We start from the raw sequence: 25,595 nt of genomic DNA on the forward strand, positions 1-25,595 counted from the left end.
AAGTAAGGTAAAACACATTAGTTTCCTGCCTAGTCGGACTTCATTTGTTCATTTTATTCTGTCTGGATTTTAAAATCCTTCCATCAAAAGTGAATTAAAACCTCTGGAGAAGCAAGAGACCAGCAGCACACATTTTTAACAGCTGGGTGTTTTTATGAGCTCATCCTCCAGGAAGGGAAAACAGTGTGTTATAAAGAGACATCAGGTGCAGAAGCAGCAGGAAACGTGGAGACAACACACACCTACGAATTCCCAGAGATGAGCTTGACTCTCGTGAACGTGAACTAAAGCTTTTAAGAGAACAAACAGGCTGCTCAGACTCACCGTCCTCCCTGCACTCCTCGGGTGGTTTCGCTTTCTTCGCTAGCCGCGGATCGAGCCATGATGTAGTTTTGGTGTTGTGACTGGAGGTGAGGCGCAGATGAAGGTAATAAAGGGTGGGGAAAAAAGTGCAAACAGAGGTCAGAGAGTGACTGACAGAGAGCATTAAAAAAAAAAAGTGTAAAAAATAACACCAATGTCCTATATGTGGTGTTACTGAAGAAAGACGAGGGGATATCTGAGGTAAACCGATTGCCTATTAATCCACTAATTAGCCTCCCGCTACTAATTAGCAAGGGTGAGAGGAGTGTTAGTTCAACAGGATAGACATACACACACACACGGAAATTTTTGCCATTTTCACAGTGTGTGTGCATATGTATGATTAGCAGTGCTAAGCCACATCAATTATTCAAGAGGAGAGGCCAGAGCTATAAAATTTACACACACACATACATAAACCATGACTTTAAAGTGGGTGCATTTCATCAGGTTTATTTTTAACAATTTTATTTTATCTACACTGGGTGTAACATCCTGATCTTATAACATAAAGTTAGAAAGCTACGTTTTACCAATACAGACATTTTGGCAGCTTTGGCATGACTAGAAAGCAAGATTTTTGACCAGAAGTTAACACTGCATGACACTGAGAAATTTAATAATATTTATGTTCAGGATTTCATGGAGATAGTAGAGTGGCTTGATGGAGATGTTAGAAGGCAACACTTCCAATAACAAGTTCTCTGCTTCACTCCCACTCAATAATGGTTAACACTTTAGGTTTAGAAAAATACACACACTAATATCTTTGTGGGAATTACCTTGTTGGTGCTAAAATACCAATTTATGTTACACACCCTGATTCATCTGTGTTTTTCAGAGTCTCAACCAAATACACTGGAAGAAACTGGGTATCTGTGGTAAAGTTTCTTAAAGTGATCATGTTCATATCGAGTGTGTGTGCTGTTTCATGTCAGAGTGATCTATGGGTCACAGCTAAGTGGCTTATCAAACACAAACACATTCCTCTCAAAATAGCCAGGCACCGGAGTGAAAATAAACAGCCAAAGTTCAGAGAAAAACTATAAAAGACTTTCAGAAAACCTGCAGAATTACAAGATTACTATTACATCTCCTCTGAATCCTGCGGATAGGATAAAAACTTATGTTGTTGATTATTATAGCACATATTTATCATGTTTCAGTCTCAAACAAAATCCATAAACATTAAAAGTCTAGGATCAAAACTGAATTTTCATAGCAGAAAAGTATTATGTACGATAATGTGACATCTAGATCTACAGCATCAAATGGACTATTGTAAATAAGATGTGGACTGTGTTTGGTTTCATGAAAATTACCTTTTTAATTGGAATACACAGCACATTATTCTCTGGATATATAGTTTGGATAACCTGAAAGAGCCCTTGCAACATTTTGAAAGCTAAATAATTGGAGCACAAATCGATGTGACCTTTCCAAACAGTTGGTGTGTAAAATATGAATATCTGTGTCTGAGTAACAATATGGAACGAAAAAATAAATTACATCAATATGAAATTTGCCAGAATTGCAACAGAGAGCATTTAAATTCCTCCTCAGGGTTCCAGTTTAACTCCAAGTTACTGCTATCAAAAAACCTTTTTTCTAACTTCCTCCTCCTCACTTCAGCTGTATGGAAAAATACAGTTGAAACCAGATATTTTCATACAAACACTGAATAAAAAGACATTTTCTCTCACTCTCTGAAGTGAAATCAGACCAAACTTTTCTTGTTTTAGATCACTTATAATGACCTAAATTTGAGCCTCCAAATAACTCAACTGTGAATTGGAGGCCATGACATAATCATCTGGGCTTTCCCTCATTGTTTCAAGAGACGGCAATCATTCAGTATTTAAAGTTCTGAATTCAGAAAGTTACAAAGAAAATCCCTAAAAAAATGTCACATAAATTTTTCTGGCATTCAGGAAATAGAAATAATTACGGCAATTCTAAATTACCTAAAGCAAGAGACATTTGGTCTGATTTAATTTCAGATAGTAATAAAAAAAAAAAGATTTTTATGTAAATATTACATTTAAACTGCTTTTTTTTTCTACGTGTTCTTCTCTCTGTAGATGTCTTTTTACTGTCACAAAATTACAAAAACCTGAAACCTTAGAAGAAAAATTGCACTATAATATAGGCACAGTGAAAAACGTCACATGATTTTAAGCCATGAAAACAAAAATGTGACGTACTCTATAAAGTAAACTTCCCCCTTCTCTGTGTAAGCCATCTCCCAGTTGTCAGGCAGAGGACCGAGCTCTTCTTCATCTACATCAGGGACTTTGGAGGGGGATTTGGAGGGAGACTTTGGGGCCTCCTCCCCTTCAGTCGGAGGCTCGGATGATGCTGGGGCCTGGCTGGACCCTTCAGCTGCAACCTCCCCAGAGGCATCTGTGCTCTTGTCCTCATGTTCACTGGACTCTGGAGCACAAAAACAGACTTATTCTCACACACACATGCAGACGTGAGGGCGCACTACACACTTGGTGTGTGATGAGTCAGAGCAGAGCCACCGCAGAACTGTGAAGCCCCAGGAGACAGAGGCAGCCGGGGAGGGAGGGCGGCATCTAAGAACAATCAGCATGAGCAGAAAAAAAAAGCATAGGAATGTCAGAAACTGAGAAAACAGGGAAAGACAGAAACTATAGAGGTCACAGACTGAGTCACAAACACAAGGAGAGGTCATCAGAGGAGAGAGAAAAGCTGGTGGAATGATGCGAAACCCACTGTTTGGATTGGAAATCCTGAACAGAGTTACTTTACAATAATCCTGACTTATTTTGTCACAAATGTTTCAGATTATAAAACTAATGATATCATCAGACAAAGACGACATGAGTAAATAAAAATGTAGTTTGGTGATCTAAACTAGCCTGACCTATGGTGAATTATAAGTAATTGCCTCTAAATCAAACTTGATTGTGGTATGTCAACTAGATTGTGAAGCAACAAATAAGCTGTAGGTGATGTTTTAGTTTTACACCAGATGTAACAAAATGTTCAAAAAGTGACTTTTTTTTCTTGTCAGTTCATTTAAAAAAAAAAGGGTTTTAGGATCATCAAGATGTTTTTTGGAAAATATGTGACCAGCCTTTGTGTTCAGCAGTGGTTATCATCTTCAAATTATCTCATGGATAATATTTGTACCCAGTTTCTGACTGATAGATGAACAATGTTTCTTGAATTTTTTTTTTTTTTTAGAGTGGGACATCGTTCGTTGTTTTTTGAGCCTATTTTATGTTATCAGGCAAGTTCAATTTAAATGTGTGGCTAGTAAAAGTGAATAGAATAAATGTGATTACCGGTAATGACATTTCATATATGATTTTAAAATATGGGTAATTATATTCTCCCTTTGGCTTTTTGTATTTACTCAGATTACTTTGACAACATGACAAAAACAACAATTTTGTAACAGGGAAAATACTTTTTATAGCCCTGTTCCTTATTGTAAAAAACATATTTTACAATAATCCTGACTCAAATACTGTGATATTTTTACAGCTTATGGGGGGGGAATAAATACATGAAGAGAAAACGTAAACATGGAATGCTTTCACAAGGGACAACAAAGACAGATGGAGAAAAGAGAAGGAAGAGTGGGGGCAGCAAAGACAGGTCCACAGGGACAAAATAACAAAAACGAAAAAAAATCAGGAGGTTGGGAAAAGTGAGGAGGAGAGAAACAGAGGGACGTTTGGTATTAATAGCAACAAGGACGAAAGCCAGTGGCAGAGAGACAACAAGAGAGACGGAGAAATGAGAGGACAGAAAGACGGGAGTCAAAGCCTTTATGAGACTCTAGCCAGTGACTAAAAATGGAGACATTACGCTGCTCTTGTTCCTTCTGTTACATAAGGTTACTGTTAACCTTTGCAGTTCACACTCATGTCAGCAGAGTCTGTTAACATTTGTTACAACTGCTCAGGGTGCAGTTTGTCGGAGCTGCTGATTGAGCTGCAGACGTGACATCGGGCTGCAGGAGGGAAGAGAGTCGCTTTTCACCTTAGGGGACAGTAAAAAGGATAGGTAACAACTGCAATAACAACTGGCTTGTTGCTCCGGTTCGATTCAATCATACCAGTGGGACAAAACTAAAAGGTAGCCAGAAATCCAAACCAGAAAAAATAAAATGTCTTCACGATCACAGCTGTTCTAAAACACAACATGCTTTATGTTGTAAGATTTTAAACAGGATGTTGGATAGAAACCTCCAAACTGTTGAATTTACAATGCTTTGTAAAAGTATTTATAAACCACAAACTTTATCACATTTTGTCATCTTAAAACCTCAACCTTGAATGCGTTTTGTTGGGATTTTAAGCACTGAATCAAAGCAGTACTTAAAGATGAAGTGCAAGGAAAAAGATTTAAAATTCTTTGGACATAAGATTTTGAAAAATGTGACTTTCATATGTATTCGGCCTCCAGAGTCAATAAATTATCAAGTTAATTTAGTGATGGACTTTAAGACAAAACTCCAAAACCGAACCAAAACTACTTTAACAACCTCTACCAGGTTTTATTTGAAGATTATTCTGTATTTAGCTCTAACTATCTTCCTTTCAACTTTGATTAGGTTTGTTTTTTCTTATCTGATCAGATCATTTTCCCAATGTTTGCATTGTTTACTACACTGTAAAACATTTGAACCACATTTAGTTGTGTCTACTATCTTCGACACTTTAAGCCAAATAAACTGGCTTAAAATTTTAGATTTTGAACCTCAATTTGTGACTTTGTGAAAGATAAACTTACAGAATTAGGTTGGGTTCACCTTTAATTAATTTTGTCAAACTTCCAAGAGTTGAATAAACTAGAGTTTTTAGGTTAGCACTTGAAAAAAATGATAGAAGAAAGAGAGGAGTGGGAACTATTTCCCAGAATGCTTAGCGTCATGTTTCTGTATCCTGAGATGGAAGTGCGTTACATTGGTCTGACTCCTGTGTTATTAAGGCAAAATGTTCATTTTAATGCTTGAGGATAATGTTCTGTTCACACAAAATGTTTTTTTAATCAAAATTAATTGTAATATTTAATACAATTTATTATTAGATAAGAATTTTTCTTCATGCTACTTGAAACAAAAAATTAAAATGATTCTAAAGTAAAATAAGTAATTATTTTAACTTGGTATTGCGAGTGAAAATAATATAAAAACGTGTCCTCTTTAACAAGGTGATGGCAGTTTTTTTTTGCATATTTTGAAATAATCATTTGGTTTAAATCACAGCCTGAAGTTAAATTTCACAATTTAAGATTAATGAACTTATGAAACAATGTTTAGACAACTTGACATTTGGAAAATAAACTTCATGACCTTTAATTTCTGAGTCAAAAGCAAAACAGTTTTCTTGTTGACACTTTCTATTTCCAGATGAGGAACTGAGCAGTGCTCTGTGAGATGTTAGCTTAGCATTTTGTTGTAGAACCTAACCATGTTCTCCAAAACTTTTTTCCCGATCAGCACAAACTGATGCTTGGTTTTTATGATGCCGTTTGTTCACTAACTAGCAAACTTCACAGAACGGCTGAATTAACACTAAAATAAAAATGTACACCAATTAATTCTGTAGGAAAGTGATAGAAGGGATGAAAACAAAAAGCACCCCACACCTTTCAGATTTTTATTAGTAAATAATTTTGAAGGTCTTGCATGAGTTTCCTTCTCCGCAGTATGCCTTACTCTGTCTTGGGAAAAACAGAATATGAGGTTTTACAACACACTGTCTTCCTGCTGTGATCGTACCCGGTGTGATGGCCACTCCGTTGCCATTGACAACTGGGCTCTCCTCTTCCTCCTCCTCAGGCGGCTCCAGGCTGGCACGCTGTTCCATGTTGCTGACCGACTGATTCCTCTTTCTCTTGCCCTGGGCGCTTGGCCGGGCTCCGGGAAGCAAGGCCTCACTCACATTCAGAGGAGGCGCTGCCGGGGACGGCTCCGCTGGAGGTTTCGGTGTCCCGTAGAAGTTATCTAAGGGCAGAGAGCTACTGGATTAGAGGTCTGAATGTAGGAGCACAGAACGGAGCAATGTCAGCCGATGTAATGTCGGCATGGAGGGCTTAGAGACAATATGACTGCCTTTCAAATCAGCTACATAGACAGAATGGAGAGCAGATAACTGGACTGAAAAACTACCTGTTATTTAACTAAACATTAGCATGAATCAATGTTGTGCATCAGCAGGCTCAGGTTGCAAGCAGAAGCAACCATTAGTGGTCATATCTGGCAGATACAGTCTGGCAACTATGACTCTCGAAAAAAACACTTAAAAACAACTTCGTCTTTTATTACGGTAATTAAAAAACAAACAAGTAACAAAAAGACAAACAGAAAAGACAAAAACAAAATCCGACCTCCAACATGCAAGTCAGAATTGTCGCTTTACTTTCTGGACAATCAAAGAATAAAATTTTATACAGAATTGTTTGAGCAGCTCCGTGGTGAAAAAGCAGAGCTGCCTCTCCATGTATTAATTTACTCCTGAGTGAAATTTACTCAACACCTGGCATTCTGCTGCAGTATAATCTTACAGGAAGGATACAAACTGTAAGCTTTTGGCAGCCTCTGACTAACAGAGGCTTGTTGCTTTTGTTCCACACTCCAATCTCCCTTTCACAAATTTCCAAGAGATTACCCTCTCACTGTGAATTTTCAGGTTTCAGACCTCGTTTAGACTTCCTTCCCATCATGCTTTTGTTTTGATTTTAATGCGTTGTCAGTGGGATTGATCGGTGCAACCTTGAAAAGGAGATTGTCAGACAGACAGAAACTAAATGACCCACGCACATTATTGGAAATCCGATTTTTAACAAAAAGAAGCCAATTTAGTAAAGCATTTACATTTAATATGCATTTGAGTTTTGTTTTAGTGGGTAGACTCATATGCGAGTGGTACAAAGTGTTGTTTTCAAAAGCACCACTGGGTTAAATACAACTTTTGCATCACTGCTGAGCTAAATTATCTGATTCAGTAGTTTGCAGCCTCTTAAAGCCCTAACCAGCTGTCTGTTCCTCTTAATTAATCTCACTTTTCCTCAGCTGCAACTGTTACTCTGGACAGAATTAGCAAAGCGTGCCTGGAGAGCGATTATTACAGTGTTAGAAGGAGGGACAGAATGAAAATTGAAGTTGGGGTGCATGTTGCTAAATGTAATTGGCATCCTTAACAGCGGAAAAAAACCTTTAAGACGTTAAGGGAGAGTTCAGTTTTACCAAAAGATGCAGACTTCAAAACTGACAGTCAATTCCAAAATTATTCATACCTCTAGTACATTTAAATTTGACTGACATGTTTATTCTAACTTAATATTAATGTTTTAACATCTTCCGCTGAGTCTAGACTTTAAGATTGGGGTGATTAGGGTTCCAACCTCAAAACTTGAAGTCAAACTCTCCTCAGTAATCATAGGTAGGTTTTGATTGCTCTGAATAATTTTTCTTAACAAAATGTAAACATGACGCAAATAACTGAATGATTTCCTATCACACACAAACTATTTAGTTAAATGAAAATAATATTTAATTGATATTCCCAAAGGGTGTGAATATATTCAGGTTGCACTGCATGTTTCCAAGAATACACAACACTTTCCAGCATTGTGCATCAGAATTCAACATTCCCACTTTGGTCCAATGAAAGCTTCTCTAAAACCTCTAATAGCAGCAGATCTGTACACTTTGAGGAAGAGTAACAACCATCTTAAAGGTTTTTCACTTGTGAATAATCTTTCTGCAAAACGAAGGACTTCACATTTTTCAGAACAGGGACTGTAACCCTTCTCATATTGATGGACAGTAAACAATTGCTTCTGTAACATGACTAGTAATAGATTTTCTCATTTAAATTGTTTTAACACACTTGTAGGTTACAGATCAACAAACTGTAACCTGCAGGTCAAGGCTCTTGCTACTGCTTTTATAGAGGTAGTTTAACTTGTCTGCCTGCTATTTTCCCTCTTGAGTTCTGAGGATCAAGCAAGGATTTGTTTTCCTGTGACAGCATGTTGTTTTATTCAATATGAAATTATATATCTTCATCTCATTTATGCAAACAGTATGTGTCTTGATGCAATAAAAGGCTCAAAGGCAGCATGCAGTTCATGTTTGGGCTGTTATAGTGGCTCTTGTTCTCCACTTGTTGATTTTGTTTGCAAAAACCCCCACAGCACCTAATTTTCTAACTTAAATTTACAAGAGTGCCACAGAAAATTTTAACACCTGCTCTTACTTTTAAGTTCTTATTGTTATAAAGTATTCTGTTGTAAATTTTGTGTGTAGATTCTTCTAAAAGTCCCTCACATGTAGACAACCATAGATTACTAACAGTGCTAAAGTTTCAACCCATCAAAAGATCCAGGAGCGTTGAGACATCACAACAACTCTCAGCCCAGGAGAAAAAGACTTTATATTTCGTCTTCTTATCCACAAATCCAAGCCTCTCAGGGGGGCAGAACAAATGTGATTTTATTTTACTGCTGGATTCAAAACCTGTTTTATCCTTCAGTTTATCAAAAAGAAATGTGACTGCTCAATGTGAATCAGAACAAGTGATATTTCTTCCTTGATAATACACAGAACTGAACAAAAAAAAAAAAACAAAAAAAAAAAAACAGGTTTTCAAATATTTGACCAATGACAAAAGGTTTGATGAATATATTTTATAAGGGTTTTAATGGTTCATTTAAGTATTTTTCAAACCCTTTAAGATTCTAACAGCTTCCACCTTCAATGGTGTTTCTGTCTGTAACTGTGTCATGTATGGAACTTACCAGAGACCGTTTTTCATTGGCTGATGCTCATTCTACGTCGTAACGCGACTACAACGTGCGTGGCCGTCTCACAAACACACGCTTCCCGTTAGCTAAGTACAGCATAATGGCAGTACTGATACAACTTCTACACCTTGAAGCCTGTCTGCTGCACAGTCTTACGTTAGCTAAACAGATCAATATGCAATGTGTAATGTATCTGACATACACTACAGATTTTTATTTTAGCAGAAAAGGCTTTGGACTAAACTGTTACTCGTGTTAGCCTCTCTAGCACCAAGTACAGCTGGTCAATCAACCATCGCTGTGTTCAGAGAAGCGCTGATTAATAATCGAGAAATAAATATCAAGCCTGGAAACTTGATATCGTAACTGACTGAATGTTATGGTTTTTAACATAATCTGCTCGTTTTGCTGGTCGCAAGCGGTTGCCACGGTAACGGGTGTGTTTAAACTACAAAGAGAGAGAGAGAGTAAAAAGGTAGGAGTGGTTTTGAGTTGATTACCTGTTCGGGTTATTTTACCTTTGTTTACCTTTGCTGTGGCGCATTACAGCCGCTGTAGTTTCTAAACGTTGGACTAATTACCTCGTTCATTTGTAACTATACGTCATTCACAACAAACATCAAATAGAACAAATATATTTCATAAAATTTTAACAAACAAATTGCTTCTACCGCGATAATTATGTGAGATTAAATTAATTATATCCCAGCTTCAGAAGATTTGCCTTTACCTTAACAGAGCTCTTTGGTTCCTCCCATCAGTCTGTAGTTTCTCATATTGAGGTCATCAAACCAAATTTCAGATCTACCACAACTGACTGACACCTGCTGGCCTCAGGTTTGCAACCAGCTTGTGACTGAGAAACCAGTAACCTCTTCCCAGTTGATGACATGAACTTGTTAGTTCCTCTGTCCATTATAGTAGCTGATATATTGTGAAAATCCGGTAGAAATGATGCACCAATCGAGTCATGTTTACATAGAAACAACGCGCCGCTAGGCTTTGTTTGGAGACTTGCGGTCACGTGGGTCGGTTGTGGGCGGAGGATCAGCCCTGTTTTCTTTACAAGTACTATGTTATACCATATACATTTAATAATATACAGTGTTTAATGAGTAACTTTCCTATGTTTTGTATATGTTTTTAACTATTATCATTGGGGCCTGCCCCATAGCAATGCATAAGGAGAGCAGTGACTGACTTGCGAAGCAAGTCAGTCACTGCCTCCATGCATTGCATGGGCAGGAACCTATTGTTCTACACCCAATAGAATGTCTCTTTAATATTATATATTTCTTCTTCCGTTACCGTTAATGCGGCTCGTACCGCTGCGAGCCCAGCCACAAAAGTGGTATCAAAACGTGCGGCTCGGTCCCGGCATTGGAGCTATTATTTTTATAAGGAATCGGACGTACGATGGCGACGTAAAAAGCGAAAAACGAGCCAAATTTCCAACTGCCGAAACGCAGAGCATAACTGAAACCAACTGCCACTTTTTAGAGTGAGAATTTAAGCAGATTTTTGACCCCAAAGCGATTTTGAAATCGCCGTCACGCCCACAAATATCACCCGATTGGTATCAAACTCGGTCATGACATTGATACGCATGCCTGCTCCGGTAAAATGTGTTCGATTTTTCTCTAGCATTTACGGTTTTCTGTCAAGGTGCTTCAGAGTGAAATCATGGGACAGGGTAACTGACGCTCTCCCAGATTCACTTCCATGTATTTCTGAAAAGTTTCTGCACAATTTTTTGTCTCATCACTGCAATTACTGTGAATGAGGTAAAAATATGAATTGCGGTACTATCGGAGACGACAAATAGCCCTCTCATACGCTTCAAACGGTTTTCAAATATGTATTACGGTTCCTGAACGGCAAAGGTTTGTTCGGAGTGCTTTTTCCATATTAATTGGCTGGGTGTCTCACAAAGATAGAATTTTTTTCCCCCCTTTCTGTCTCACACAGACATGACAGTTAGCAGCTGATCCATTACCATAGCAACGGAACACATGAGGCCAGAGCAGCTGATTTATGGGAGGACACTCTGGAATGAGCTGGCCTTTAGAACTACTTGTGTTTTGGGCATTTTATAACAGATTTTAACAAACCATTGTTACACACAGGATTAATGTGTCAATTTTAAATAAAGCTTAATGGAAATTTCCCAATAAAAGCCCCAATATCTCTGTCAGGTGAGTGCAGCGCTGCAAAAATCTCTGCCTATATTATCTTTTCCTCTCAGGTTATGGCACTGGCTTGCGCAGCAAGCCAGTGCAATGGCATTAACCTTTGACCTAATGATAATAAATAGGACTATCAGAACACCATATCTGTAGTTCTAACTGACACTCAGTTAAAACAGAGCTTCCATTTAGAACTACTGGCTGTTTAGGCCAGTAAATAAGGAATTTAACCCAAACACTGTTAGGCATTGGATTAGTGTGAGCATTTAATATGAAGCTTATGTTTATTTTTCAAAATAAAAGCCTTCATATTTCCCTCAGGTTAATGCATCGCCGTAAGGCGATGCAATAATATTAGAATGCTTTATATTCTTCTCTCAGGTTAGGGAACAGCCTTGCGCAGCAAGGCAGATCATTAAGATAAGACTTTTACCTTAAATAAACTATTACCTATTTTTCTTACTTATTAGTCATTTTAAATATACTGAATGGAGTAAATCAATTACAGAAAACATTCTAATGATACCCCACATGCTATTGGCAACACTTAGGTAAAGATATGTTTGGCCTGCTTTGATCAGAAAAAGTAACTGCTTAAAACTATTAGGATTCCATCTCTCCCTGTGTGTTTCATTCTCATGACAGTTGAGCTGCTCTTTAGAACTACAAAGACTGAAGGTTAGAACTACAACATGGTGGAACTGTCAGTTACTACAGAGGAGGACTGAGCTGGCCTTTAGAACTACTTGTGTTTTGAGCATTATAGAAACGATTTAACACATTCACTGTTACACATGGGATTAGTTTGACCATTTCTTATGATGCTTACTGAAAATTTCAAAATAAAAGCCTTGGCAATTTTTACATCATATATTTGCTCATTTTTGCTTGACGAGATTGGTTTATCCAAAGCACTCTTACACACTGGATTAGTGTGGGCATTTATAAAGAAGCTTTCTGCAAATTTCAAAATAAAAGCCTCAATATGACCCTCAGGTTAATGCATCGCCGTAAGGCGATGCAATAATATTAGAATGCTTTATATTCTTCTCTCAGGTTAGGGAACTGCCTTGCATTAGCCTTTTAGCTTAAATAATCTATTAGCTATTTTTCTGACTTATTAGCCATGGTTAGTATACTTAATGGTGTAAGTCAAGTATAGACAACATGCAAGTGAGCTGATTATCATGCTGAATCGTGCATGTCCATGTTAGTCAACATTCTTGTGATTCTCCACATGGTTCTTTGGAAGTTTTTAAGCTTAGCATTGATGCTAATTCTTAGCATCAGAACGCTGGGTCCAAACCGACGGGCACACTTTGGCAGGCCCCAGTTAAATTTCTTCAGGAATTTTCTAGTTATTAATGTTGTCCATTTTAGCTTTTTTTTTTTTGTTACAAATGTTAACTGCTGGCTGTTGATAACTGCTATTAACTGCTGCCAAACTGCTCATTGGGAGCTGTTGCTTTGTGGTTTGTTTAGGGATATTTATTATATTTTATCTAACGCATAGGGGCAAAAGCTGCTAGACTGATGTTAACCACCAACTTGATTTTCTCTTTTTTTGGAATTAATAAAATTAACCTGAATGTGTCTGTCGTGTAGTTAACCTACTGGACCTGAGACAAACATATACGGGTTACACATGAATATCTTCATATAAAAAAAACATCATTTCAAAACTTTTTTGGCACAAAATTTTGTTTTGAGGATTTGTAACATCCAGATGCGACAAAAAAAAAAGCTAAATTAGAATAAATCTGCAAATAAACAAACATTTCCAATCACTGTTGAATGAATGTGTATCATAGGATAAGCACAGCAAAGAAGAGACAATGATATAAAGACATTCAGCCATTTTACTGCAGGTCAAAGTATTAACACAGCTGCTTGTGACAGAGTAGCTTGTGGGTAGGAGCCAAAATGTCTTGCTTCATAATCCCTTTTTTGTAATCCTTCAAAGCAAAGGGTTGGGAACAAAGAGGAAACACAAGTTGTTTTTACTCATTAGCCTGAGTCAAGAGACAGTCTGTAAACTTGTGGAGGAATCTAAATTGGTTTTTACCAGGAGTGGTGCTTCAGTGGAAGACGAAGAAGGTTGGAGAGGCAGTTACTCGGTTTATTCTCACACGAGCTCAGTCTGACATTACTGACGTTTTTGTACTTTGCATTTAGGATTTTACATCTCTATTAAGCCATGTCAAAAAGTTCAGGGATGTACCACGTCAGAAAAACGAAGTCAAGAATCTATGGCCAAAGAAGAAGCAGAGACGATAGAACGAGGCGTCAAAAAAATGACAAAAAGGGGATCAGCATTAATGCTCCAGAAGGATCATAGAAGAGGCTTCCATTTTGTCAGTAAGCACATTTACCTCAGTGCTCTCAAGGCAAATTCAGCATGCCCTGTCGAAAATGTAAATGTAAGCGCACAGGATCAGGTAAACAAAGACTGGAGGATGACATAGAAAAAGCATCGAGATCCCACCTGTGAAAGCTCAAAGCCAACCAAAAGACAGGCTTCAGAGAACATAAAGCAGAATGAGGCAAGTTTATTCCAGTTCCTCCTGAAGAGCCTCAGCAGGTTCAAAGGAAAGTGCTCACCTGATATTGACTGAGACATCTACTGGCATCTTTTGACTCATCTCAGATGGTTGCATGTATAGCACGCATAATTGTTATGTTTCAAATTTTAAGACTTTACGTCAGTGTCTGGTTTTTCTCATTCATTTTTCAGACATGAAAAAGAATGTAAGAGGGATTTTTTTTGTATTTCAGACACGCTTTGAAAAGTAACTATAAATTATATTCCATTTTATGTTTTTTTTTTTTCATTATTATTTTTATTAATTTTTGATTCGATATGATACAAAGAACAAAGAAGAAAACTGTGCCGCCACACATAAAAAAAAAAAACTAAACAGGACAAAAAAAACAAAAACAAAAAAAAACAAAAAAAAAAAAGAAAACAGCACAAAAAACACACAATAAAATACCCCACATGAACAAGAAGCAAGGTGTCAATCTTCACCTCCAGTCCACATCACCTCTTAGCCATCAAGAGAGGAAAAACAAAAGCAGGCAAGAATAAATAGAGCTACAAAACAAAACAAAAAAACTGAAATCCTAGGGACCAAGCAGAAAAGACTCAAGGGGACCCCAAAGTGTCAAAAATGTGTCTGACTTGTGATTAAGATCATGGGTCAGCTTTTCCAAAGGAAGGATAACAGATATCTGTGTGAGCCACATATTTACTGTGGGGGCAGAAGGAGAAGTCCATTGTAACAAAATACATTTCTTGGCAAGAAATCGAAGAATTGTAAATAAGGATTTAGAATGTGGATCCAAATGATTGGGGGAAACATTTAGAAGATAAAACAAAGGAGACAAAGAAAAGCAAACACCCAAAACCTTTTCAGTCACCAAATGTACATCCCTCCAAAAGGTCCTTAATAAATCACATGACCAGAATAGATGGAGAAAAGTACCTCTATGCCTCAAACATTTGCAGCACAGATTGGAACGGTCAGGGAACATTCTCTGAAGACGAACAGGGGTATAGTAAGATCTATAGAAAAGTTTGAAATTCTGTTCTTGTATAGAAATAGAAGTGCATTGAGGAAAAACTCCATTACAAATCTTAAGCCAATCTAAAGGACTGAACTTCATCTCCAGATCACGCTCCCACAACCGCTTCACAGAGTCAAAGCTTGATGGTACAGAGCTGAGTAACAATGCATAGAATTTGGAAATCAGACCTTTGGGAGAATTAGTTGAAACCAGAACATTTTCTAAGTCTGTCAGTTCCCTACGGAATGCATTGGACTGAAATAATGAATCCATAAAATGCGAATTTGGAGATATTTGTAAAAATCTTTCTGAGGAATGTTGCTCTTGTTCCTGATTTGGTTAAACGATTTGATAGCACCGGAAATCAACAGATCAGAGAAATCATTCAGACCAGAACAAGACCAGTTCAATAGGCCAATACTTCTAATAGAAATTGGTAGGTCTGGGTTTAAAGTCAGGGGAGATCTAATTGAGATAAAGGGGGGAATATTCAAGTATTTCCTTATGTCTTGCCAAGCTAACAAAGTACTATGAACTATCATGTTTTCCTTCAATGAATCCAATTGATCTAAGTTATTGATAAAAGGGAGAGAACTTAACCGTCTAGGACAGCATGATAGAGATTCAAGGCTCCGCCATAAGCAGGTGTCTCTACTAGAAAACCAGTCTGACATAATTTTAAGCTGGGCAGACCAGTAGTAAAACTGTAAGTTGGGTAAAGATAAACCTCCTAACTGCTTGGGTTTAGTAAGAGTGGAGAACCTAATTCGTTGATGCTTATTGTTCCAAATAAAACGAGAAATATGAGAATTAAGGGATTTAAAAAATGTAAGGGACAAGTAGCAAGGAAGGTTTTGAAAAAGGTAGTTTAAGCGAGGGAGAATATTCATTTTTATTGTATTAACCCTACCGAAAAGTGATATAGGTAAAGTAGACCATTTCAACAGATCGTTCTTAATGTTCTGAACTAGGGGGGAGTAGTTTGATGAGAATAAGTCTTTCAGATCAGGGGTAATAAAGATGCCCAAGTACTTGAAACCTCTTTTAGATGTATGGAAAATAGGTTGTAGCTCCATATCTTGAGGGATATTGAAAGGAGAAGCGACAGATTTGCCTAAATTAACCTTATAGCCCGAAAGAGCACCAAATTTATCTATGGAGCTAAGTACAGCTGGGACCGATTTATTTGGGTTTTTCAGGTATAAAAGGACATCATCCGCAAAAAGAGAGATCACATGGTGATCTTCACCAATCCTAATTCCAGATATGTCTGGGTTAGATCTAATAGCCACGGCTAAAGGTTCAATAAACAACGTGAACAGCAAAGGAGACAAAGGGCAACCCTGTCTACAACCCCTCTGAACAGAAAAACCGTCTGACAGCAAACCGTTAGTATTTACCCTGGCTACTGGATTGGAATAGAAGGCTTTAATCATGTTAATAAAATTAGGGCCCATGCCAAATTTCTGTAAAACTAGGAATAAAAATGGCCATTCTACCCGATCAAAGGCCTTTTCTGCATCGAGAGAGATAAGCAAAGCAGGGTCTTTATGTTGATTAAGATAATGGACGACGTTTAGAGAACGACGCACATTGTCTGTTCCATATCTAGATTTCACAAAACCTGTCTGGTCGGGGTTTATTATCTTAGGGAGAATTTTTTCTAGTCTCCGTACAACACCTTCGCAACAATTTTGTAATCAACATTAAGGAGACTGATGGGTCTATAGGATGAGCAATCCAGGGGATTCTTGTCTTTCTTCAACAATAAGCTGATAGAAGCAAAACTCCAAGATGGAGGCACACCTCCTGCTAAGATATCATTTATAGCAGGTAAAAAGATGGGATGGATCTCGGGCCAGAACTTCTTAAAAAATTCCAGTGGAAATCCATCAGGACCAGGACATTTTCCATTTGGCATCGATTGGATTGCTGCCCAAACCTCCTCAGGTGTAAAAGCAGCATCGAGGGCAGAGCGAGCCTCCTCTGAAATTGAGGGTAAGAGAAAACCATCTAAATAGGAGCCAATATCTGATTCTATTTTACCAGCCGTGTAAAGGGATTTATAAAAGTCTTTGAAAGTGTTATTAATAACAGATGGATCACAGGTAACATCCCCGTTGCATGTTCTTATCATATTGATAGAGCGATCGTTGATTTGGTTCTTTAATTGATAGGCAAGCAGACGGCTCGATTTGTTACCAAACTCGTAATATTTCTGTTTAGTATAGAGTAACAGCTTCTGGGCATGGCGAGTATAGTCCATATTCAGCTTGGTCCTGGCAGCAACTAATGCCTTGAGATTCCCTGATGTAGGAAACTGTTTATGTATATGCTCCAACCTAGACACCTCATTCTCTAGTTTCTTTCTGTTTTCCTCCAAAACTCTTTTCTGAAAAGAGCTATATGAAATGAGCTGCCCTCTTAAGGTGGCCTTGGCCGCATCCCAAATCATGGCAGAGGAAACTGGGGAAGATTCATTATCAGACCAGTACTGTAAAAGATTATTCCTAACAAGGGTACAAAAAGAACTGCTGTTCAAGAACGAGGTATTAAATCTCCAAATGGGAGTCCTCACAGTATTAAATGAAGATTGAAGTTGTAAATAAATAGGGGCATGGTCTGAAAGAGCAATTGAGCCCATAGAGCAAGACAGAACAGAATGTAGATAAGATTTAGGGATAAAAAAATAATCAAGTCTAGAATATGAGTTATGAGGGTGTGAATAAAAAGAGTAGTCTTTTATTTTGGGGTTCAGCTGACGCCACACATCGATCAACCCAATGTCAGAACATAATTCTTTAAGAGCAGATGAAGCTTTGGGGTTGGACACATGTGCCGCGGAGGATTTATCTAAACCGGCATCCAATATACAATTGAAATCGCCAGCCAGCAAGCCAAAACCATCACAATACTGACTAAACAATAAAATTACTTGTGAGATGAAGTTAGGTGAGTCATTATTCGGGGCATAGACATTGAGTATGGTTATAGATTGACCAGCAATTGACCCTTTAATCAGAATAAATCTACCTTCCGAATCTCTTTCCTCATGTAAGAGGGCAAAGGGGAGATTCTTATTAATAAGGATGGCTGTGCCCTTTTTGTTCTGTGGATGAGAAGAAGAATAAACATTGCCCACCCAGTCTCTTTTTAGTTTCATATGTTCTACCCTAGATAGCCTAGTTTCCTGAAGAAGAGCAATATCAGCTCCCTGCTTCCGCAAAAAAGTCAGAATTTTCTTCCTCTTGATTACATGGCCTAAACCCTGGACATTCCAGGAAATTAGATTAAGTGGCCGAGGCATACTGGCTTAAGTTATTATGAATGATGTTAGAAGGAGATGAATGAAATACTGAAATCAAAAAGAGACACGAGGAGAAGAAGACCAAGATTATTGTGGAGTATCTAAAAAAAGAACAAAACAAAACCCCTTGACAAGCAGCACATACCCTCCCATATCCTGCTCCCAACTGGCAGGAAAGAAACATCCCAAAAGAAGTCACAAGAAAATCAAAATACAACTTCACAATACTGTATCTAAACAGTGTGATCACAGAAACAAACAGGACAACAAGAAACAGCATCAGTGCCCCTGGACGAAAATTGAACACCACCTACAGTCCTCTCTCCATAGAAAATTGGAAAATATAAAATGTAATAATATTGATGCATGAATAAATGAATTAAAGACCAATATTGGCATGCATCGCCTTGCTTATATTCGTTTCCGTTCTCTCCAAAAGAAGAGAGAATGAATATATAGATACAATACTGTAGCTCAAGGCACCTTAAGTATACAAAATGAAATTGTTCTTAGTGTAGTCACGCTTTCATAGTCCAAAACTTGGCATGAGAGAGATGAAACGGTCAGAAAGGACTCGGAGAACAGTCAAACTCTCTACAGCGCCATCAAGAACAAAAAAGAAGAGATATTTCACTTTATAGAGTCCAAAAACACAGCAGCTGACTCCGGAGTGTCAAAAAGGTGAATCCGACCCTCATGCAGACAACGAAGGCGAGCTGGGTAAGCAAATCCACGATACTTGTTAAGCCGAGCCAGCGCTCTCCCCACCGCATCAAACTCTCGTCGCTTACGCAGGACCTCAGAGGACAAATCCGGGTAGAAGCGCAACTGGGAGCCGCCATGTCGTATATCACGCTTCTTCAAAGCAGCCCTGAGCACAGCCTCCCGCTGAGAGAATCTTAAGAACCGAACCAGAACGCTCCTCGGAGGTTTGCCCGGATCGGGAGCTGGGGCCAAGGCTCGGTGAGCCCGCTCGATCTCCAGCGAAGGAAAATCGGGAGGAAGATCAACCAGAGCTGGAAGAGCTGACTGGAGAAAATCCACCAAAGATGTAGTGCCCTCCGCCCCCTCGGGAAGATTTATGATTTTTAGATTTTTGCGGCTGCGGTTCTCCAAATCATCAACTTTCAGTAGAAGACGCTCCACTGTTTTTTCCATGGCGGCTAAGCGAGAGCTGTGGTCCTCCGAACGGTCCTCCGCAGCGGAAATCCTTTCCTCGGCCTCCTCCGCACGCTTCTCCAGCTGAGATGTTCGGTTGGACAGAGACGATAAGGACTCCTCCACAGAGGTAATGGATATCTTTATCTCACTCAAAGTGCCATCGATGCCATTGAGACGGGCACCGACAGATTCATCCATTCCATTTAACCGGGAGGCTACGGATTTCACCTCGGCCAAAATCTGCTCCATAGTAGCTTGGTTAGCTGACGCCGACTCCGAAGGGCTAACAGCGATTAGCTCTGCCTCGCTAGCCGCACGTGTGTGCTGCTGAGTGGATCTTTTTTTGCTCGTCGATGAAAAAATAGGGAATTCCTTGTCACGCTGCGACTTCGGCATCTCCAATGGACCGTTTAACAGAAAAAATGCAGGTGTCGAAAGTAGAAAATTGGAAAATTAATAAGGTCCTGGGGCAGAGCAGATTCCTAAGCGTCCATACTAGTCCGGATCACGTGACCCTCCCCATTTTATGTTTTAATTGGACATTATTGGCTCTTAAATTAAGAAACCGAATAATGTTGTGACCTAAATTACTGGTTATTATAACAGCTTCAAAATGATTGCAGCTTAGCAATTCAGCTTCCTAGTAAACATCTTCCTGGGGGCACATCTACCCAAATCTGAAAAGACCTCAATAATTTTGCATATTTTGTGATTCTGTAAAACTGAGACAGCCAGCACCAGTTTGTTTGTGTTGTTCACCGGAGACAGAACCTGTGTATCTGTAATCGCTGAACATTTTAATGTTGAGGCACTTTTAATTCAAACAGATTTTGTAAACTTTGAAAGGCTTTATGATGCAACTTTAAAAAAAAATACCAGTAAGGATCAAAAGTGAGGTTATTTCTGAGGAAAAGATGGCAGTTTGTGCGATTATTTTTCACAGCACTCATGGAATGCCAGAGCGTAAAATGTCCTAATTTTGCAATAATACCTGGTCAAAATGTTTGATAAAAATAAAGATCAGACAGTGCAGGTCGAAAGTTTCCATACCCTCATTCAAAGCCCCAATCTGATTGCTTTAATGGTACGTTTGAAGCATTATTTACTTTTCTTGTAAATAGTCTGTTGTTCTTCATGCACATATTTACATGCATGCGTATCCGGTTTTTGTTTTTTTTTAAATTACCCTACTAAGTTGTACATATACTCTTACTCTACAGGTGTTTTTCCTGGTTTTTGAATAATTTTCTACCTTTGTGTGAATCTGCCTGCTTCCATCAACCTTTGACTTGCTGCTGCCACTCCAGAATCTCCCCACAGCGGGACAATAAAGGACGCCATAATATTCTGTTCTATGCTAATTTTTAACTTAATATTCTCTGATTTGCATAGAGAAAATATAATTCACCCATTTCAGCAGTTTGCAACCTGTGGCTTTTTAGGGCCTGAATTGTGGCTCTTAACTCCAGGCCTAACTGCAACAAAACTTAACAGTCCCTTCAGAACAGTATTAGGATCCTGTTGGGTATCCCAATAGGACAATGGCTCAGGCATCCGTCATATTAAAATAAATTATGGAGAAAGCAGAAAAACCAATCAATATGAGCTCTACTATTTCTGATAAAAGATAAGAGGGCTTTTCATGGCAAAACTAGATTTCTGCTTTTTCTTTTATGTCAGACCAGCCAGAATGACTCTTGACTGGGTTCCTTTTTTTCCTTGATAGAGGAAAATATACCATTGTTTGTAGTTTTAAATCCAACAGAAAATTAAAGAATTACATAATATAGAGCATCAAAGTGCAAGCATTTTGTTGTTCTCCTTATAGACCATAAAATTGTGAGTGTTCTTTGATGCATTTAAAAAATGGGAGTAAAATCAAATTGTTTTGTATTTTACTCTCTGATAACCAACCAGAGCTGATCAAGGAGATATTCTGGCCTTTCACAGATTTTATTGGTGCATCGCTGGAAGCCCGATAATGGCTAGAAACATTCTCTGGCTTCTCTGAAAGTTGTTCAATGACTTTAAAAAAGTCAAACCTGTGCACCCAGTTCTTGTTTTTAAGATTCTATAATCATTCCATTCTGGAAATATAATCAGACCAAACACCAATAAAAGTCCAACATTTCTATAAGATCATGATTTGATTTCACTCTCAACTTTTACAGACACGTCCTTGTTTTTATTTTCTTATCTTAAATCTTCCACCCTCTCTTTCTCCCTTTCCCTAATTCAATCTGAATCCCAAAATGAGTTGCAGCACCTCCAGTGCAGCCATCCAGAAACAGACAGCCTCCCCCAACAGGCACAACTAAGCTCTCTGTTGAGGGGAAACATACTCTGTAGACCCACAGAAAAACATAATGGAAGAAGTAAACGACTGTGATGTGAACATGTGTAGCAGGGAAGGCACACATGACCACGCCGATGACTGTAACCTTTTCACATGCACATTTACACACAACATTAATGTGAGTGTGCTCGGCCGTGCGCGCTGTTAAAATCTCTTCTGGGCAAATGAACCAGCTAATCCTCCATCTGTGGATGTTTCCCTGACAGTAGCAAAGCAGAGATGCACAGACTTGAGATGACATGCAACTGGCATTACTTCAGCTAACACACACACACACACATGTTCTCAACAATGACTGAAAGCTATAAAACTGAAGCCTCAGTGTGTTTACTGAAGCTGCATCACCTGACACATCTGATTAATCAAGTAACGAGAGAAACGGCTCCACTGACACATGAGTTCCTCCAAATAAACACCTGTGCTCGTCTCCTCGGTGCTCACCTTCATACGTTCCACTCTCTAACAGGGCTCCACTTTGCTCCAATTCCATAAAACGCTCCACGCTCACGAAATTGTAGTCCACCCCTGGCACCTCCCCCTCCTTAGGCTGCCTAGTGGTACCTGCAGAGTGAGAGGAAGAGAAAAAAACAGAGTCAGAGGGGTCATTACAGCCAAATAGGATACTTGAAAAGAAAAGGCCGGAAGGCAGGGGAAAGAGCCAAGAGGAAAGGAAAAAATAAGAAGGGGGCTGGACAGGAAAAGACGGCAGATTTGAGGCTACAAAGTGTACGGGAGGAAGTGGGAGGGGAAAGGAAATGGAAGTGAAGAGGCTGATTGAAGAGTCATCGCCTCCGATCGCCAAAGATCCATTCATAAGATTCTGACGGGGCGACAGTCGTGTAGCGAGGAGCGGCAAACAGCAAAGCACAGTCACTCAGTCCCTAAAAGCCAATCTGGTGCCGCTTTAGTAATATGACTAAATCAATATGGCAATTTTGCCAGGCATAAGTCAACCCCCAATGCACTGCACACAATGCTGCACCGATTGGATTGTTGTCAAAGCTGCAGGGAATGCAGAGGCTCCACATTACCATGCTGCAATTAGAGTCTTCCTCTGTCAGTGCTCTGGAGATCTTCATCAGTGCAGCAGTGTTAGGTTTGTGTGCAACGGCAGCGATGGGAGTTTTGAGTTTAATGAGGTGGTGTGTTTGTGTCACTGCCAAGTGGACTTTCACTGAGGCCCAGTGAAGTCTGCTGGTGTTGATCCCTGATCTCTATCGATCCTGCCAGAAAACAGTCGCTGGCCTGGCAAAGTAAAAGGAAGTCTAGGTTATTTTCACCATGCACAGGGGTGGGAGGTATGGAGTATGGTCCAAAACACACCCAATATTTGGTCCTGCAGCACTTCTGCTAACAAGATCGACCTAAGCACATGCTATGCAATAAACGATAAAGGCATATCTATGTAATGGGCAAAAGCTCATCTAAATGATAATAAAAAATTCTATCTCAACAACATCCAGCTCAAACACTAAGCATTTAAAAAAAAAAAAAAAAAAAAAACATAATTAGGCGCTAAATAGATGCTAACGGCTCGCACCTGGTAAACACGCAGCAACAAGGTCCTGCCCACACAAACTACCAATCATATTAAAACCCAGACTCTGCTGTTTCCAACAATACCAGAATCACCATGCAAAACTCACTGAACCAGCAGCCAATGAAATAAAAAAAAACCCAGCTAATTTCGTAGCTAATTTCACGAAGCTAAAAACATAAATTCAGTCCTACCTTTGCTGTTTCGTGGTCATAATCCACGTTAGAGAAAATATTTTCACTCAGGTACTGTAATTCATTGTCCTTGTGTCACACTGACGTGATTTGTGATTTCTCACTATTTTCAACTTTTCGGTCTCCATGAATACCGCCTACCTACTCAAACAACTTTGTTGGCTCACAGTTGGAGTTTTCCGGTCATTTACGCAAATGCGTTTTAGCTCGTTTGTGATTGGTGAATGATGTTGCTATGGGATTTTGTAGACCCGCTGATTCTATTGGCTGTTAGATGTGTCAATCACCCAAATCAACCAATGGGCTGCAGAAACTATCACCCAGGATCGCCCAGGACTGTGCCTTTTAGTAGTAATTCATTCTTATGTTGTTGTTGTTTTTTGTTTTTTTAAATCACTGTTATTAATTGCAAATAATATTTATAGAAAGATATTGGTTGAGGGAAAAATAAATAAATTACAAAAAGAGAGAAATTTGTAATGTTGCCAAAATGTCCAAAATTGGCACATTTGGGATGTTCGCCTGGAATTTTATCAACCAATACCTTTCTAAAATTTATATGCTTGACTTTTTTTGGAATGAAATTTGGTCCAGTAAGTGGTCAGAACCTGTATTGTTAATTGCTAGAGGTTCTGGGTTTCCACTGCATGCTTTTAAGGAAAATCCAAATTTTTCTTAAAATGTGTATTTTGTGGTGTGTGTAATTTAATAGAATTTATTATTTTTATTTTGTATTTGTTCACTGTGTGCCATATGTATTTGTTCTTTCTCAGTAATACAAAAGTTGATTTTTAGACCTCTAGAGAATTCTCTGGAATATTACTTTTATTTTGATACCCAAACCAGTCAAATACACCTTGTAGTTCCTGAAATATATGGAATTCATTTTGGAGATGTCTTTTTCGAGAACCTTCCAAAAAATATACAAGAAAGAGGCTCTGGTACCAAGAGTTTTATCATAATATTTTGTGGTACTGTTTTGATGACAATAAAAGTGACGATCAGAACTATTTACTGCTTCTTTTTTAGGTTTAAAAGAGGCTACTGCAGTAACAACCCCACAAACACAAATACTGCTAAACATTCCTATTTGTAGGATATTTCTATAGGACACCAGTTACATAAAAAAATTATTTAATCATAATCATGTTTTCAAATTTATTGATATTTATTGATGCGTCCATTAAAAAATTGTAAAGCTAACAGCCCCAACAATAAGAACAGTTTTTTTAAACATTCATTGCAAATTATCATGACAGCAATGAATCTAAATTCTTACAATGGCAAGAAATGTATCACCATAAATGATAAACTATACAATACATACCCATTCCTACCATGTAGTGACACCTCAGGTACTCGTCAAAGCTTTATATGTGCAGGAATGAAGTCAGGGGTTTAAACTGGCTTCATGGTACGAAAGCAGAACTGTGATGAAGATTAGAGCAGCAGGTGACGGATGTGCTGGGGACCCGCATATGGCGCTCACACTTATGCACATTAACTCTCCCTAGAGTGTGATATCTTAATCATTAGATCGCTATTGATCGTCTGTCACCACTTCGCTCCTATGGTGGGTCCACCCAACATTCCCAACAGTATTCTTGTCACTGCTGGGAGCGAGGATGGGAGCCTAGCCACACAATGAGTAAACAGGGAATGCACAGAAATCAGATACTGAGAGTTTCTTTCATGAGCAGTGATGCGAAAAAGTGTTTACCACACTTAAATGTAAAACAAAGCTTTGATATCGGACTAAGACAGTCTAGGTTAATCCAAAAAGCAGCTTCATAACGATTGTTTGCATTTATTCAGAGAAAAGAATCTAACAAAATCTAAGGAATTTAAGGAAATTTTTTTGTTGTAATTTTGAAGAGGTTTGTGTTTTCATTACTTTACTGCTAATCTGGATTATTAGCAACATCTAAATGCTTCAGCCAGAAACTGTCACCTAACACTGACATAAAATATACATTGAATCAATAAACAATTATCACATCGTATTCAGTTATCCATGTCTTCTAAATATAGATGTTTTTCTTTTCTTTTCTGTTTAGAAACTTTGTCTAGACTCTAAATGTAATTAAACAAAAACCTGACAGGAAATAACTTATTTTACATTATTCACTGTGTG

At 38.5% G+C, this 25,595-nt stretch overlaps 1 protein-coding gene and 1 long non-coding RNA gene across 10 annotated transcripts in view; both read right to left on the reverse strand.

The window, feature by feature from the left end:
• LOC122835990 (membrane-associated guanylate kinase, WW and PDZ domain-containing protein 2-like) overlaps window positions 1-25,595 on the reverse strand; it is a 120,027-nt gene that overhangs the window by 42,241 nt on the left and 52,191 nt on the right. For all 9 annotated transcript variants that reach the window (XM_044125558.1, XM_044125554.1, XM_044125557.1 and 6 more), the window contains 4 exons: window positions 22,172-22,291; window positions 6,125-6,349; window positions 2,568-2,796; window positions 325-404 (listed from right to left, as the gene is read on the reverse strand). In XM_044125558.1, coding sequence (XP_043981493.1) covers window positions 325-404; window positions 2,568-2,796; window positions 6,125-6,349; window positions 22,172-22,291 — 654 coding nt within the window. The remainder of the gene's footprint in view (window positions 1-324; window positions 405-2,567; window positions 2,797-6,124; window positions 6,350-22,171; window positions 22,292-25,595) is intronic.
• LOC122835993 lies at window positions 13,181-14,154 on the reverse strand. The gene is made up of 4 exons (XR_006371382.1): window positions 13,825-14,154; window positions 13,712-13,742; window positions 13,405-13,586; window positions 13,181-13,294 (listed from the first exon to the last, which is right to left on the reverse strand). It is a non-coding gene; the product is annotated as an uncharacterized LOC122835993 (long non-coding RNA).

Source organism: Gambusia affinis, linkage group LG08, assembly GCF_019740435.1.
Source record: "Gambusia affinis linkage group LG08, SWU_Gaff_1.0, whole genome shotgun sequence".
NCBI classification, from domain to species: domain Eukaryota; kingdom Metazoa; phylum Chordata; class Actinopteri; order Cyprinodontiformes; family Poeciliidae; genus Gambusia; species Gambusia affinis.